At 39.3% G+C, this 18155-nt stretch overlaps 2 protein-coding genes across 2 annotated transcripts; one reads left to right on the top strand and one right to left on the bottom strand.

Annotated features, from left to right (window-relative positions):
• Positions 1-11703: 11703 nt before the first annotated feature.
• On the bottom strand, positions 11704-12765 carry LOC101291249. Its single transcript, XM_004301396.1, has one exon. It carries the CDS (start codon positions 12763-12765, stop codon positions 11704-11706), a length of 1062 nt encoding a protein of 353 aa, XP_004301444.1.
• A 2951-nt stretch (positions 12766-15716) lies between these two features.
• LOC101290960 (putative pentatricopeptide repeat-containing protein At5g52630-like) lies at positions 15717-17869 on the top strand. The gene has a single exon (XM_004301395.1). The coding sequence runs from the start codon at positions 15717-15719 to the stop codon at positions 17487-17489; it is 1773 nt and encodes a 590-aa protein (XP_004301443.1). The 3' UTR covers positions 17490-17869.
• Positions 17870-18155: the final 286 nt, after the last annotated feature.

Genomic DNA, 18155 nt, shown 5'->3' with positions numbered 1-18155 from the left:
CTCTACTCTGATTGTTTATTTCATAGTCTTTCTCTAGCAGCCATGATAATTAAATGGAAATGCGTAAAAATCTTTATTAGTCCACATTACATGTCTATGTATAGATTTCTATGCCATGATCATTTTTTCAGTCCTAAGTATTATTTAATTGAACTATATGATCCATATTGGTGGCAATGTAAAGAACAAATGAATTCCTTAAGTCTCTCGTCTGGAATGCATGTTTATAATTAGTTTACAAAAGTTGTCGTATGATTGTAATTAGTGATCAATGTACCAGAACAAATAGATTATGGTTTGGAACAAACTCCTCTAACCCGTATACAAGTCTGCCCAATAGGTCGTGTAATGCTATAAAAACATGTAAAGCAAGGTAGGGTTAATTCTCCTACCAGCTGCTTCTCCACTGTCAGGGCAAACGACCTTCTCCCATCAACAACCGTGGTATCCCTCTTTTTTTTGTCTCTCTCGTCTCTCTCTCCCTCTCGAAGTTTTCACTAAAAGCTGCGGCATTAGAGGCCTAAGTTTCTACTGAGCAAAGCTATAGAACTTGATTAGATTAGTAAATATAGATATTCGTTTATATGAATTTAGTTCAGATTGATTACGTATCTAGAAGACTTGCGTGTTTTTAAGAGTTGTGTTTTTTTTTTTCTTGATGTAGACTAAGGGAATGAAGAAGGCTGAAATCGTCGGGAAATATGGTAAGTATCTTCAAATTTGGAGAGATCTAAATGTGTTTTTTATGTCCTATCTATTTTGATGGCTTTGTACACAATTTCATTCATTTGTTTCGTTGTTTGTTAGAAATGTGTTGGCTTTAGGGTAACTCTAACAGAGGTTCTAAAATTGAGTCTTTGGTCTTAAATAAGACTTTTCATCTCCAACAGCCCAATTTAGGAGGTGTTGGTCTGCGATTTTTAAGATTTGGTTTTATTTTGAGTCCTATATTTGATGGATTTCCAAGACCAAGACTCAAACAGTGCATTGGGCCCACATGTATGCAACTGGGCTAGAGAAACAGACGCATCATGCGCTGGAAAGGGAGAGAAAGATACGCGTGCACCATCTGTGCTTGGCGTGCCAGGACGCGCTTCAAGAAGACTGGGAGACAAAAATGTTTTTGATGGATCCACTTAACTTAGTTTTTCTAACCCATATAGGATTCTATTTGTCATTTAATGGACGGCCTTGATTTATTTAGTTTAAAATTTTACGGTTGACATCTAATTTTAACTCATTTACAATAAACATGTGAGGGCTGATGTTATAGAATATAAACGGCTGATGTTTTAACTATCGAGTATAGTGATTAATTCCAGTTTTAAAAAATAATAAAAAAATGTATTAGAAAATTACTAAAAAAAAAAAAAACTATGCTTTGAAATAGTAAATTTGATGACACTCTAAACCATCCACAATATCTTTTTTCAAGTTTCTTCCTTTGATCCTTTCATTTATTCACTATCTCGTATTTTTTTATTTTAAAATATTATGACAAAATAGAAATTATGTAGTTTACTTTATTTAATAATGTTAACATATTATATGATAATTAATATCCATAAACTTTCGACTCAAAGTTTATTTTAATTAAGTAAAGTGAATATAGGACTCTAATATAAGACTCATTGTTGGAGATAAGAATATGAGTTTTATATGAATAGTGCAATAAAAGGTCTTAAAATGAATATAAGGACGTTTTGGTAAAGTTAACCACAAGTCAAACCCTACCAACAGTTTAAGCTTTTAAGGTTCGTTGTGCAAACGAGTATCTAGCCTGCCCTAATTCATAGTAGTTTTGGTACCAGACTCGTCACCAGAAACGGTTTCAGACATCATCGCCACTTAACTGCTATGCCTTGGGTGAGATAAGCTTCATTCATTCATGCAATACGCGTATGCTTAGTTTCGAACCCCTGCATTGTATCTAAAATTCCTGTTTAACTATGCGCGAGGTTATATCAGCTCGCATCACCCGTCTGTCAATTTAATTGTCTGTCTTCTTGATTCACAAGCTTTACATTTGGGTTACTGTGGTTGTTTGAACTAGTACATCGTTGGCGCTCTCCTTGGTCTTCTTATGGTACATTTTCGTCTTAAAAGGATGTAGGTTTTAATTTAATTAACATTGTTTTACTATCATTACTAATTGAAGATTGATCATGAAGTTTAAAGAATTCATCTAAATTGTATACGTCCAGTTATATTATTTATGAATAAGTAAGTAGGTGAATGAGTGATAGTATGTTTTGTTCTGCGTATATAGAACACATCACATTTACAATCTAAATCATACATGAATATGAATGAGTAGTCATATCGATCCTTTATTTTTACGTAACGTAATCACTCAACCGGTGTCATAGTATATGAAGTGATATGTAGTATGTCTAGTACACTAGATAACGATGATATCTAGCATAGACAATAAGAGTTATTAGATACAGCGCCAGAAACAGCATAGCAGTTTAAGTGTCCAAGCTATCAGAGACGAGTAATATGTAAAATTACAGTGAGACGGAGGAGTGAATGTTTTATATATTCGGTTGCACACTTTTAGAGTTTTAGTGTAGATTTTCCCTACAAAACTGCAATCAGATTTTTATGTTTTGTTCATAATTTATTTTGTTTTCTTTCCAGATTGGCAGGAGAGAGTAAACAGAGAGATGCATTGAAAAGGAGAAAAATTAGTGCCTTCAGACAAAAATAAGCGAATACAGGGTCGTACCCAACATAACTACATAATAGAACACGCGAAAGAGGATGAACCAAAAACTCAACCATTGCAGCAGAAACGGCGTATTAGAACATACACAACAGAATCAACGTTCATCATGCCTTCTTCAACTATTAGTCTAGTAACACTTGGTGTTAAATACAGGTTTGACACCGTAACTATACCGAACAATGTTGTCATGGACTACATCAATGGGAACCAGACTATAATAGATGTAAGCCCGTTATCTGAATCATAAGCAATCTTCACCGGTACCATGCTTTAAATTCCTACTTTGGAGAGACATAATGATGTAGGTTTCCGGACAGACAACAGATGCCGTCTTACAACAAATTGCAGGGTTGACTGCTATAGCGTAAAACTGCTCTCTAAAAGCACGTGACACGCTGACAAACATCATACGTCTTCATGTTAGATCCAATATTTTTAGTTAAATTAATACATGATGAACTGTTACAAACATAATGTAAAAGCACATATACTTCTGTCTACAATTGTGGTTCACATATTTGAAACTTATTTGTGGCAGAAAAGTGATCTTATGGCCAAGGAAAAAGAAATCTCAAGCTTACATCAACGTCTTTATCGGGTTATGAAGGTAATCTATTCATTAACATATTATTTGACGCATTGAAGTATTATGGGGTTATAAACATTATGCTGACATATACATATTTATTCAGCGTGTATACATTCCACTGATAGGTGATTCCTTCTACCTTTCATTTAAGCAGGAATTGAAAACAGAAGATACCATCGTTAAAGATGACGAAACTAGTTTGTTGGCATCAAAAGAAATGGTATTGGATGCGAAAACGAGGTTCACATCTGACAGTGAAGACCAAACTAATACCACTGCTTCTTCGGACACAGATATTTCACTCGTAAGGCTAATAAACCAGCATTGCAGCAACGACGATCACAACGGTAAATCACAGTTCCCATATATGTCCACGGATGTGGTTGCACGTTTGGATAGGTATACCACATGTTCTGAAAAGCCTTTGGATATTATGTATGGAATGCCAAAGAGAACGCGTTCTGGTTGACAGATTGAGGAAACGTTTTCCTAACGTTTTTCATCCGCGAAACAACAGGTCATGTATGACTATTTGACTGATTATGTAATAGTAACTGCCTTCATGGATATTTGTCTGGGATAAGCTTTGGTCCAGACATATTATATATGTTCAACATCAAAACCCTTTAGTATCTCTAGTAATTTTGTTGATTTCCTTCCTGATACTATATGGACGTGTAATTGATTATTTGCTATGAACAAGGTTATTGCGATGAATGTTGGGTTTATTGGGTTTATTTGATAAGTCGTGGTTTAAGATGATGATATGTGCCTCTAGTAAACCTTTAGGTTGAGAGAAAATTAGGCAAACCCTCGACAATACAAACAATAAGCCAATAAGCAGCATCTTCGAGATCAATTGGGGAAGAGACCAGATGATGTCGGATTTTAATTGATTTTGTGGATATGATGCCGCACATACTCTTACTCACATATACTGCGCTTGATAACTTCTCCATATATGGGGTTGGAGTCTTAAAGAAATCTGAGATTTTTTTTGATTATGATGAATACTTGAGCATATCCTAATCCATACTTCCGTCAAGTTGACGTTCAGCTTTCACACACACGAATCATAAAAACCCATAAACTCCAACACAAATTAGGTAACATCTAAAAAAACATGACATAATTCTTACAGCGTCGTTTCAAACACACACAATATTTTGGTTCTTAGGGAATATCACAGTTGTCCAAAAATACATAAATTATGTTTTTACACATGAGTAACAAAATCATTAAAACCAAATGACTGAAGTTGAGGGGAGGACAACGTTACTACCATGGGGGGTTGCAGGTGGTGTATCATCATGCGAGATCTTTTCCCTTCCGGTGGGACCTCATCTTCCGCCCGGTTGGATGATTGCCCTTATCAACCGCCCTTGCTCCCTCGTCTTGTGCGTCACCATCTACATCGAGGTTAGTTTGATTAAAAGCTTGGTTATTACCCACCACGCTGACACCAGCCGCTACTTTAAGACTCCTCAATTCCTCATTATTGGAGTTCTTCACAATTGATAATGCTAGCTCAGTCCTCTCCTTGTTAGACTCAAACTGAAACGATGAATAAAAAAGGGTTACAATAATTACAGTCAAGCAGTGTAGACATAAATATTAAAATGTAGGCAACATCACCTACCCCATCAAACCAAGGTTCACCGTATAATTGCATGTGCCTCATCAAATATATGCCATTTTTAAAACCATTCACATCCCATTGGTTGCCCTTCAGAACAATAACTTCAAATGAGGGAAAATTATAATATATCACATGGTTTTTTCATATCACTAGCAAACACCTTTTGTACCAGCAATATCTGCAGGACCAAAATAAAACTAATTTATATGTACTTGTATTCATATATCGCAATCACGATAATAGTTACATAAACAATAATTACCACGGATGTTGCTATCTCATGCCTCCTCCTTGATGACGCCATGTCGGCCTTGCTGTCCCAAATCTCAACAACTTCATCGCAGACTTTTATTAGAAACAGAAACCAATGATCCAATGTCTCGTCGTGTACAGGGATAAATATCTGTCACACATCTGTACAATTTAAATAACACTTCCTAAATAATGGATGACACAACTTCTTGGTTCCAAAATAGTTTCATTACCTTACAAAAGTGTTTCAACCGCCTGTTAAACTTGTGAAGCTCGCAATCGATTATTATGGTATTTAAAGAATAGTATCTTCCGCATTGCTTATCTGAACCCTGACAGTGTCCCTAACTTATCATAATAGAATAATGTATTATTCTCAATCGTGTAAGCTAACTGACATAAGGACCATTGATACATGTACTTATATGCATACACTGAAATTCGTAGGAAAAAACCATGTGGTTAACTGTGCTTCACACAAGTATGCGGCATGTAGGTTTATCATCTGACAATATTTAAAACCGTTGCCAGATCAATAAAATCTCATATAACCTAAACAGTACCTATTGGCAACAAATTGTGAAATTAAAATAACATGTTAAAATTTTGTCTCAGATATCACATCACATCACCTTGCTTGTTATTGTGTTTCCAGGCCGCATGCATTCAATATCGGCTTTCGTCAACACAATATCACCAAATCGGGTTGCTACTTCGCTGCACAATGACACATAAAATCATGTACAACACAACTCAGTAGACCACACTCATTACAACACCATACCACGTTAATGGATGACTGAACCCAGATTATAAACAGGTTCTTTTTTACTGCAACCCCCTTAATTAACTAAAAACACGAAATACTTATTATTTCATAATCCATTCCATGTATTATACTACTATTCACACATATGGACCTTCATACTATGAATATTAACTTACCCTGACTTGTTTGAATCAGTACGAGTTTCGTCGAACACAAACTTCAGCAATTTTAAATCACCCTATGACATTTTCCCTTCTAAAGGGAAACCAATTTTTTCATTTCCTACCGGGTGGTCATCCCTCTCAATGCCAAATCTATTATCACCACCATCAACGGCCAAATCCTGCAAAACAGTGTGATATTGTCACGCACGCAAAACATACACTTCTCATAAAGTCATCATACACATGATCACATATTCACAATTTACACAAGCTTTGTTTTATCGACATTTCAAAAATGTGAGGACAATATAAAACAACATTCAACTATACATTATTGTGATTATTAACAGTACACACCTCTTCAGCTGGATACTCACACGATTCGGTTTCATTTCATCCGTCGTCGAATATTGGGGGTAGTGGGCGTCCTCGCAACGTTTCAGTTGCCATATCTATACCGTCCTTGAGGTTCACTTTCACATGATTATCCAACGACAACGAATTTTCCACACCACTACCAAAAACATTTCTCACTGCATACAGAAGACGCCGTCGTAACACATCTTCGGTCATGTCACGGGATATTGTGTCTATTTCAATTAACGTGCTACCAACCTTCTCGATGTTAAATTCCATGATATCCATCACTGAAGTTAGTCTGTCAACCTCGTTTTGAAGACCATCTATTTCATGCATGGCTCTCGACACATCATCTGACACAGTCACCTCAACAGAATTGGAAACATTCGATCCTACTTCACTTCCACCTAATTCAGCCACTACAATAGTGCAAACCTCAATAAAAGTGGACTGGAAGCCCCCCTCTCGACCTACGGAAGCAAATTTGCTCCCCACCCTTTCATCCGCACCTTCCTCCCCACCCTTTTAGATGAATGCCAAGTGTCCATTTTCACCATTTTAGTTAAAGTAATTAAACATAAGGGACACTTGGCATTCATCTAAAAGGGTGGGGATGAATGGGTGGGGAGCAAATTTGCTTCTCTCCACCTACCCATTCAATCATTTTCTTACACTTTTTCACTGTCCATGCAACAACCGGGATAATAGATTTACAAACAACGGACGAACTATATCCAACTGAATCAAAATAAAATAATTGTACGAACACCAGACATCCATAATGTAACCAGTCCGATTAACCTTATAGGCAACAACACCATCCACTAGATGTTCGAAGCACAATGATGCCCAATTCTTGCTATCAATGGATGAGGCATCACTCAATGCAATAAGGAACTTCAAATCAGCCGTGTCGGGGGTGTTGGGGCACAATAGTACGGTTAGGGAATACAGTACAAAATTAATTTTGAAAACATCGTCCTTCATACTGTCTACACTTATATCTCCATTCTCACCACACAACTTCCTTTGTAGCTCCTTCATATCGTCAACATCAAAACACCCCTCTAACTTAACTCGTGTCCCAGGTTCCTAACCCCCGTCACACGTTCAAAGTCACCGACATTTACCGGCAAAGATATCCAGTGAATCTTAGTAGAGCACCTCCTCTGTTGCACATCAAAGTTGTCGACAAACATTTGGCATAAGTCCCAGTTCAGTTTTATGCATCCGATATCAAGTAATGGGCCAAATCCCACTTCCACCACAACATTTCTCTTGCTGCTTGATAGGGCATCACATGTAGATTTGAAGTCCTTTGGGTAACAGACGGTTTTAATCCCCACATCTTCTTTCTGTAAAAAAACATGTTTTCCCTCTCATTTTCACCAACTATACTACTGTAGCAGTTCAAACCGATATTCAAGTTTCATAAATACATAATGTCAAAATGACTTACCAATTTTCCTGCCAACAACCTTCTCCGTTTACCCATCACCTCAGACCCTTCCATTTCCTATGAAATTCAACATCAAACATCAGTTTGTTACCTGCCTCACCTGTACCAAATTACTCATACAAAATTGCAAATTATTACCTTCAAATTGCAGGACCGGATCTGGAATGCGAAACAAAAGGAATTAGATGTCTGATATAGATGAACACACACTCCCTAATCGCCTAAAATCAAAGATTGTGCTGCATCGTCAATAACCCAATCATCTTTTTCGGGCGACTACGTTAAACTTTAAGACCCATCTCAAAAGATCCAACTTTAAGATTCCAATAGGCTATTCGACTCAGTCAGAGAAGTTCAAGTGCCTCCATTGGCGGAGTTTGACCTCGTAATCTGCAGTGAACCAGAGAGAGGAACAATTGCGAGAGAGATGGCTCCAATCCAGTCTGATAACCTCCAAATTTGAATTCCATAATACTGATCTGCCTCCAGATCAGCCTTCAAACAACTTCCAGATCGGCTTTTCAGATAACCGCCGCTCTCGAACAGTGGAGGAGATTGAGATGGAAGGAGTGCGCATTTGTGCGGATTGAGATCGGATTTGATGCACGTCTGTGTGGATTAGGGTAGTGATTTTAATGGCACGTGAAGAATGTCAGAGTATAAGAACTAGAAAGCAAGAGAATTACAGAGAGTATTGGAGCTAAACTAAAATGATATCATTGACCGAAAGGAAAGCTCTGTTAAATAAAGCGTACAAAAACAAACTAAGCACAAATTCTGGAATGGCTAGCTGTTAACAAACCCTAATAATAAGGGATTCCTAATGACTTGGTAAATCAACAAACTCCCAGTAGACTAGGACTAGGACTTATTCAATACTAATCCAAATAAACTGAAACACTAACATTTCCCGCCTTAAACTGATAGCCATCAACATATCAGTTTACACAAAAAACTCCAGCAAGTTAGTCCACATGCGTCAGTAGCATCACCAATGACTTCCTTCAATGAACACACACCAAGTAGTTCCCGCAGCTTCAAGAATGTAGTAATCTTGAGTGGCTTGGTTAGGATATCAGCAACTTGACCTTCACTTCTACAATAAACCAACTCAATAACACCATCTTTTGTCAAGTCACGAAGAAAATGATACCTTACATCAATGTGTTTGCTTCTCCCATGTAACACCGGATTCTTCGATAACTTGATGGCTGAGCTATTATCACAGTAAACAGTAGTAGACTCTAACTGAGGAAAATTTAATTCCCCAAGCATTCTTCTTAACTACACTGCTTGACAAGCACATGCAGCTCCAACAATAAACTCAGCCTCCGTTGTCGACAAAGAGACAACTTGCTGCTTCTTTGATGACCAAGAAACAGCTCCACTACCCATCATAAACATATAACCAGAAGTACTTTTTCTGTCATTCACATCTCCAGCATAATCACTATCAGTAAACCCCATAAGCTCTGACTTCTCTCTTTTCTTATAAAAAACACCATAATCAATTGTACCTTGCAAGTAGCGCATGACCCTTTTCGCAGCAAGAACATGTTGCTCAGATGGCTGCTCCATAAACCTGCTAATAACACTCACTGCAAACATTATATCAGGCCTTGTTGCAGTGAGGTACATCAAGCTACCAACCATCTGCTTGAAGAATTTGCTGTCAACTTTCTTACCTTTAGGATCACTAGCCAACTTCAAACCCGGTTCTGCTGGGGTTGCTACTGAGTTGCAGCCTTTCCTCTCAAATTTCTCCAGTACCTCCTGTGCATACTTCTTCTGTGTAATAAAGATCCCCGCAGTTGACTGAACTACTTCAATGCCAAGGAAGTATTGCATCATTCCCAAGCCTGTCATATCAAACTCCTTCATCATAGAACTTCGCAACTCATCAAACATCTGCTCATCATTGTCGGTGTAAATCAAATCATCGACATACAAGCACACAAACAAATACTTCCCTGCAGCTCCGTTTTTGACACAAAGAGTATGTTCATATGGACACTTCTTGAACCCAACACCAGCAAAGTAGGCATCTATACGACTATACCAAGCTCTAGGTGCCTGTTTTAGTCCGTAAAGAGCCTTTTTCAGCTTGTACACCTTCTTCTCACTCCCCTCTTGCACATAACCAGTAGGTTGCTCAACATAAACCTGCTCTTGCAACTCTCCATGTAAAAATGCAGATTTAACATCCAACTGGTATATAGGCCAATCATTTAGTGCTGCAACGGAAATCACCAACCTGATTGTGTCAAGCCTCACAACTGGAGCAAAAATCTCTTTATAATCAACACCAAACTCTTGCTTGTATCCCTTTGCAACCAGACGAGCTTTGTGCTTCTCCACTTCTCCCTTTGCATTCACCTTAGTCTTGAACACCCATTTCACTCCAATAGACTTCTGCCCTTTTGGAAGATTAGTAAGCTCCCAAGTATCATTATTCTCTATTGCCATTATCTCAGCATCCATAGCATCCTTCCACTTCTTCTCTTTCACCGCATCCTCAAAAGTTAGAGGATCACAATCTGCAAATAAAATCAAATGCGCAAGCTGATCATCATCAGAACCATCAGAACTAGAAGTAAATTCACCTCCACTTTCGTAATCCATCATCCATGCTGGCCTCTTTCTAGAACGAGGACTGGGAGGATCTGATGTCTGATCTTCACTTTGTACAACTGGAACAATTGATAACTGAGGTTGCTGCGGTGGCACTTGCTGCGGTGACTGAGGTTGCTGAATTTCATCTTCTTCAAGAGGCATAGGAATTTGCTGCTTCAAAGAACCATCATCACTCCACTTCCATATCTTTTCCTCATCAAATACCACATCCCGGCTGGTAACAATCTTCTTAGTTACCGGATTATACAACTTGTAAGCTTTGGACTGCTCACTCACTCCAAGAAATATTCACCTCTCACCCTTGTTATCAAGCTTCTTTCTTTTCTGATCTGAAATGTGAGCATAAACAATACAACTGAAAATTTTGAAATGATCGACTGCAGGTTTACCTCCATGCCATGCCTCCTGAGGAGTCATGTTTTGAACAGGAAAAGTAGGACTTCTGTTCAATATATGGATACTCCAATTCACTGCCTTCGGCTAAAAAGACTTCTCAACACCTCCTCTTGCAAGCATACTTCGTACCATATTAATGATAGTACGATTCTTCCTCTCACATACACCGTTTTGTTGCGGTGTATAAGCTGCAGTGAGCTGCTTCTTTATACCATGCAACGCACAGAAACTCACAAACTCATGTGAGTTGTATTCTCCACCGCGGTCAGTCCGCAAAATCTTAATAGGTCTGCCAGCCTCCTTTTCAACTAAAGCTTTAAAGCTTCTGAACGTAGCAAGAGCCTCTGACTTCTCTAACAAAAAATAAACCCAAGTTTTCCGGCTATAATCATCAACAAAAGAAATAAAGTATCTCTTTTTACCATTTGATTCCGGAGTGATAGGCCCACAAATGTCAGAGTGAACAAGCTCAAGTGGTGCACTGGCTCTCCAAGCTTTTCCTTTTGGGAATGACTCACGATGCTGCTTGCCAACACAACACTCTTCACACACCTTGCTGGAAGGAGAACTGATTTGGGGAAGACCAATAACCATCTTCTTCTGATATAGTGTCTGCAATCCATTAAAATTCAAATGACCATAGCGGTAATGCCATAGCCATGTTGAATCTTTTATCTTAGCCAAATTACAGGAATGAGCACTCTTGATTGTCAATGGATACAGCTGTTTGGAGTCATCTTCACATGAGCAATAAGACCCCTTTGAGGATCATAAACTTCACAAGCACCATCCCTCATTGTAGACACATAACCCTTCTCTTGAAGCTGACCAATACTCAATAAATTGCTTTTCAAGGCAGGAACATAATAGACATTTGAGATTGTTTCAACATGATTAGCTTTAGTTCTAATACGAATATCACCCTTCCCCATGACATTGACAGTAGAATTATCACCAAATCTCACAACAGTACGAAATTCTTCATCTAGAACTGAAAAAGAGGACTTACTACCACACATATGATTGCTGCACCCGGAGTCTAAGTACCATGTATAAGCTTCAGGCTGCTCCTTCTCAAGATACGCCATTAATAGTGTCGCCTCTTCATCTTCCTTTTTCTTCGTAAAATGAGACTGCTCACCGGTCTTTTGTTTCTCCCTGTGAAGCTTCGCATTACACTCATCCCGAAAGTGACCAAACCCATGACATCTGAAGCATTCCACCTTGGACTTATCAAAATATCCTCTACCTCTGCCTGAGGATTGATGTTCATGCTTGAAACCTTCTCTACCACTTCTGCCATGAAAATCAAGGGATTGATCAACATGCTTCAGTCCGCTCCCATTGCCATATCTCATACCTCTGCCTCTTCCTCTCCATACGCCTCTACCTCTGTCTCTAGCTGGAAAACCACCATTTGTTGATGCTTTTAAGGCTACTGGCTCCTCTCCTCTACTCCGATTGAGTTTTTGCTCATGAACCAGCAGTAAACTTTGCAGCTCATCCACTGACATCTCATCAATGTTCTTCGACTCTTCAATGGAGTAGGCTATATAGTTGAACTTTTCAGTCAAAGATCGAAGTATCTTATCCACCACAGTAGCATCATCCATCTGTTGACCGTGAGTTCGCATTCTATTCGCTACTGACATAACTCTAGAAAAATAATCTGTAACAGACTCACCAACCTTCATCTCAAGAGTCTCAAACTCCCTGCGAAGTGCTTGAAGTTGAAAGCGTTTCACCCTCGCGTTCCCTTCATACTTCTTCATGGAATCCCATATTTGCTTCGTAGTATCCTTTTGAAGGTTTGTATCTAAGATCATGCGGTCAATCGCTTGAAAGAGATAATTCTTCGCCTTTAGATCTTTCAGCTTTAATTCATCCAATGTCTTCCTCTGTGCTGCAGTTGTCACCTCCCCCGCAGCAGGCTCAGTGAAGCCTGTCTCAATTAGGCTCCAATACTCCTTCGACCTTAAGAAGTTCTCCATTAATAAACGCCAATGGTCATAATGACCATCAAAGCGTGGAATGGAGGGCTGCACATAGTTGCCATTCTCTGCCATCACCCTTGCTGCTGCAAGACACACACAAAGCTGCTGCTTTTCACCTCAGGCCCAGTAAGGGCTCTGATACCACAATGTCAGAGTATAAGAACTAGAAAGCAAGAGAATTATAGAGAGTATTGGAGCTGAACTAAATTGATATCATTGACTGAAAGGAAAGCTCTGTTAAATAGAGCGTACAAAAACAAACTAAGCACAAATTCTGAAACGGCTAGCTGCTAACAAACCCTAATAATAAGAGATTCCTAATGACTTGGTAAATCAAAAAACTCCCAGTAGACTAGTAGACTAGGACTAGGACTAGGACTTATTCAATACTAATCCAAATAAACTAAAACACTAACAAAGAACACATGGTCGTGGTAATTCTTGCTTTAACCCTGCTCTCACGTTAATGCCCCGTTTCCATCCACCATTAATTAATAGCCACGTCAGCTTTTTTGCCTAGTGCAGCTGCACGAGTCGTGCAGGGAATAGGCTCTCTTAGTTGCAGAGTACACAAGTTCATTTTGATAATGCGTATTTAAGGGACAGTGAAATACTCTTAATTTAGACTTCCTTGAGCTTACATGATTTCTTAGCTTTTGAACCTCACCCATATCCGCTTGTTTCCATGCAAAGTTTAGAAAACTTAAACTCTCATTCAGGTTGTGCTCCGAAGGGGTAATTTGGACAAACATCAGAGTTTAGTATCTTCACATGTGACAGAAATATATTATATATATATATATGCTGATCTCTCGTAATTCTATGGCTGATATACTGATAGTGCATCAAAGCTAGAAGCAATATACAATCTTGTGTAGCTGCTTACCAAGGAGTCTTGAAGTAGATGTGTGAGCTTGGAATTCCTGAGAACACCAATGAAACATCAGATTACAAGAATGGGATACATGTCTGATGTGGTATAATCATTCAAAACAAAATCTATAAGGAATGTGGCTTTTCTTCGCCGCCAAAGCAGAAATAGCAACACCAAGAGCTGATAGAGATATATTGATGTTTTGAGCTTCCTTGAGGCGTTCCCCTTGAACTTCAGTTTTTACCAACCTCTCACTGCCAGCAAGGTCCACAATCCAAAGCTTGCTTATGGTGCAATCGCCAGTCATCAAATTCTTTGCTCTTACCATCATGCAAAGTATGTGCTAACAGAAGAAGAATGAACAAAGAACGTAGTAGAATAATGATAGATATTTAAAATGAAGAGCGCATGTAAGTAATAAGAACAAAGGACAAATTCTAACAATGAGATCAGCTGCTGTGTTCATTCACATTGTTTGATCCTGTTGCCCTTGCATTGCTTCCACCTTGCAGAATGGCTCCAGACCTCCTTAATGTTCTCTACTTTGGCTTCTATAACTTCAGGTATGTGATGAATGCCTTCAGAAGCTTGTCTCATCTCCAACTTACAATGCAAAGCAATTTATAATCTATAAGATGACCATACCAATTAAGCTCTATCTGCCACATCTATGAGCCTATGACTACCAGCAAAAATAATACAGCTCAGGAGAAAATTTTGACTTCTACGGTAAATTGTATTAGAACAGTACCTTTTTTTATGCTAGCAAGTCTCTGATTTGCTCATTGTAGGCCTCAAGCACGCTAACAGATACCCGTTTGCTCATGTGCAAAGATATAAACATTGTACGTAGCCATATAATACTAAAACTCTCATAGTTTCGAACACATCAACTGCAACAGAAAAAAAAAAAAAAAAAAAAATTTCTTCAAGTTAATTTAAGTAATGGATAATTTTTTTATATTATTTACCACTTTTGCAATTTCAAACAAAAGATAGTACTCCAGATTAAAGTGAGTTTTATGTCATAAACTTTCTCTGTTGTTCATTCATACCTTGATCATCCTCTGCAGAGTATACAGGGTCAAATTTGAGTATCTTCTTATTGGGGCCGCTTGAAATTATACCAAGCTCTCCATCCTTGGTTGCATCAAAATGTACAACCAATGATTCATGTTCCCTCACTGAGCAACACCGAGAAAACACCCTGATGTTCCCTGACATGTACAGTTCACAGTAAATGCAAGAACCAACTCAAAACATAATCTACCATCATAAAGAAAACGTAATTTTTTTCAAATGATTTAGGAGATGTACAAGAAGGAAAACGATTATGCCTTTTGCCTCCTGAATTTGGTTACCTCCTTGTCAGCCTGGACTCGAAAACCAACATTACTAGTTTCCAATAGAGCCTCCCCTCCAGCATCCACAAACAACACAGTCTCATTACCTGGTTTAAGAACAACCCAATGTCAACTACTAACCCTACAAATCCAAACCAAATTCCACTCATTTATTTTCATAAATAACAAAGAAAAATCATTGATTTCGTTTCTCTCTTATCAAACCTAGCTTATTCGTTCATTTCGCCCTTTCTGGATTCACATTTCGCGAAACCCAGCTTCCGAGAAATGAGGCGAATTCCATAACTCAAGAAACGAAATCAGAGATAAAATTGAACAAACAACCAGGGAGATTAGTACGAACCTGAGCAAGCTGAGTGTCAATGAGAATCGGTGGTGGAGTGTGCCTCCTGCCATTTCAAATGGAAACGACGCCGTTCGTGGGTCCTATTTTGCTGTGACTGGTCTTAAGCAAAACCGCTGATATTGTCAAAAACCCCAGACCTCTCAAAATGCTTCACTCCCTCTCAAAACCCTCCCTAAACCCTAATCCAAACCACAGTAGTCACATTTGCAACCTCCTGCTCTCTCTAACCCACGCAAGGGCCCTCCCAAAGGGTCTCCAGCTCCACGCCCACGTCATCAAATCAGGCCTCCAGTCCATCCCTCTTGTCTCCCACCACCTCATCAACTTCTACTCCAAAAACCAACTCCCCCTCTTTTCCCGCCAAATCTTCCAACACTTCCCCCACAAGTCCTCCACCACTTGGAGCTCCCTCATCTCTTCCTTTGCCCAGAATGACCTCCCTCTCCTCGCCATTCACTACTTTCGCCGAATGCTCGCCGCCTCGTTGCGCCCCGACGACCATATATACCCCAGTGTCACCAAATCCTGCGCCATTCTCAACCGCATTGATGTGGGGCAGTCCATACATTGCCTTGCACTCAAGACCGGGTATCATGTTGATGTGTTTGTTGCGAGTTCCGTGGTTGACATGTATGCGAAATGTGGGCAGATAAGTAATGCCCGGAACATGTTCGACGAAATGCCTCACAGGAATGTGGTGTCTTGGAGTGGGATGATTTCCGGGTACACTCAAGCGGGGGAGGGTGAGGAGGCTTTGGTGCTTTTTAAGCAGGCGTTGCTTGAGGATTTCGAGGTTAATGATTTCACATTTTCGAGTGTTGTGAGGGTCTGCGGCAGTTGGACGCTGCTTGAGTTGGGGAGGCAGATACATGGTTTGTGCTTCAAGACGAGTTTTGATTCGTCTAGTTTTGTTGGGAGCTCTTTGGTGTCGTTGTACTCCAAATGTGGAGTGATTGAAGAGGCTTATCGAGTTTTTGATGAGGTGCCTGTTAGGAATGTTGGAATGTGGAATGCGATGATGATAGCCTGCGCGCAGCACGTGCACACGGAGAAGACTTTTGATCTGTTTAAGCAGATGGAAAGTAGTGGGATGAAGCCGAATTTTATTACGTTTTTGTGTGTGCTCTATGCTTGTAGCCATGCCGGGCTGGTTGAAAAGGGGCACCATTACTTTGGGCTGATGAAAGAGTATGGGATTGAGCCAGGGGAGATGCATTATGCTTCCTTGGTGGACTTGCTTGGCCGAGCTGGAAAGTTGCAGGATGCTGTTAAAGTAATAGAGGAGATGCCTATTGAACCCACAGAATCTGTATTGGGAGCTTTGTTAACAGGTTGTCGACTCCATGGAGACACTGAATTGGCTGCTTCCGTGGCTGACAAAATCTTTGAATTGGGTTCTATAAGCTCTGGGATGCATGTGCTTGTATCTAATGCTTATGCTGCTGCAGGGAGATTCGAGGAAGCAGCAAAAGCTAGGAAGAGGCTAAGAGACCATGGGGTGAAAAAGGAGACAGGTTTGAGTTGGGTTGAGGAAGGAAACAAGATCCATACATTCGCTGCTGGAGACAGGACTCACATGAGGACTAAAGAGATTTATCAGAAGTTGGAAGAATTAGGGGATGAAATGGAGAGGGCTGGTTATGTTGCAGACACAAGTTTTGTCCTTAGAGAAATAAATAATGAAGAAAAGAACCAGACAATTAGGTATCATAGTGAAAGACTAGCCGTGGCATTTGGCCTTCTAACTATTCCTCCAGATAGGCCAATAAGGATTATGAAGAACTTGCGTATTTGTGGTGATTGTCATACTGCTATCAAGTTTATGTCCAAGTGCTCAGGAAGGGTTATCATTGTTAGGGATAACAATAGGTTTCATAGGTTTGAGGATGGAAAATGCACTTGTGGAGATTATTGGTGATTAAGTTTGACAAATTAGAAAGTCTGGTTTAAATCACTTTGGTACTGGATGCAAACAAACCAGCTTTGAACAGAAAGACTTTAGTTTGTCAAATTCTGTTCCAGGTTCGTGCATCAAGTATGTAAGGATTTTGTATCTTTTTTGGATGATGCAGTCATGCAGACTACCTGGCCCATGATCCTAATAAAGTGCCATATGGTGGAAAAGTAAACCGGTATGGTGGAATATCTGAAGGGATGCCATGATTTATAGTCCAAGAGGAACACCAACAAGAAACAGAATCAGTCGGAGTCGGTAGTAAAAGAGTGGAGGATTCGGCATTGGCTAATGAACCCAAGTTGGGGGATTTCAGTTACATTCTTGCAGAAACGAAGAGGACTATATTGACTATGTCTGTACCTGATTTCTATAAGTTAATCGGAAAAATTGATTCTATTCATAGGTCTATGCAAGGATATTCAGGATTTTTTACAAGGCACACTGGAAGCTTCTGGAATGTGGATCAAAAGAGAGGTAGACATGTATGTAGAAGCTGGATTATTTAGTTCATCTTGGTGGGGTTTAATCGATATGTAAGAATATATTGGTGTTCGTAAAAATTGCCATTTCAACTTTCAACAGAAACATGTAATGCAGCAGGGAAACATGGAAGATTCTTGGGTTCCA

The sequence above is a fragment of the Fragaria vesca genome, linkage group LG5 (genome assembly GCF_000184155.1).
Source record: "Fragaria vesca subsp. vesca linkage group LG5, FraVesHawaii_1.0, whole genome shotgun sequence".
NCBI lineage: Eukaryota > Viridiplantae > Streptophyta > Magnoliopsida > Rosales > Rosaceae > Fragaria > Fragaria vesca.
This window is presented reverse-complemented; position numbering and strand designations above follow the sequence as displayed.

Excerpts from the sequence above, each read along its gene's own strand:
- LOC101291249 (XM_004301396.1), bottom strand. The coding sequence starts at position 12,765 with ATGAAGAAGTATGAAGGGAACGCGAGGGTGAAACGCTTTCAACTTCAA.
- LOC101290960 (XM_004301395.1), top strand. The coding sequence starts at position 15,717 with ATGCTTCACTCCCTCTCAAAACCCTCCCTAAACCCTAATCCAAACCAC.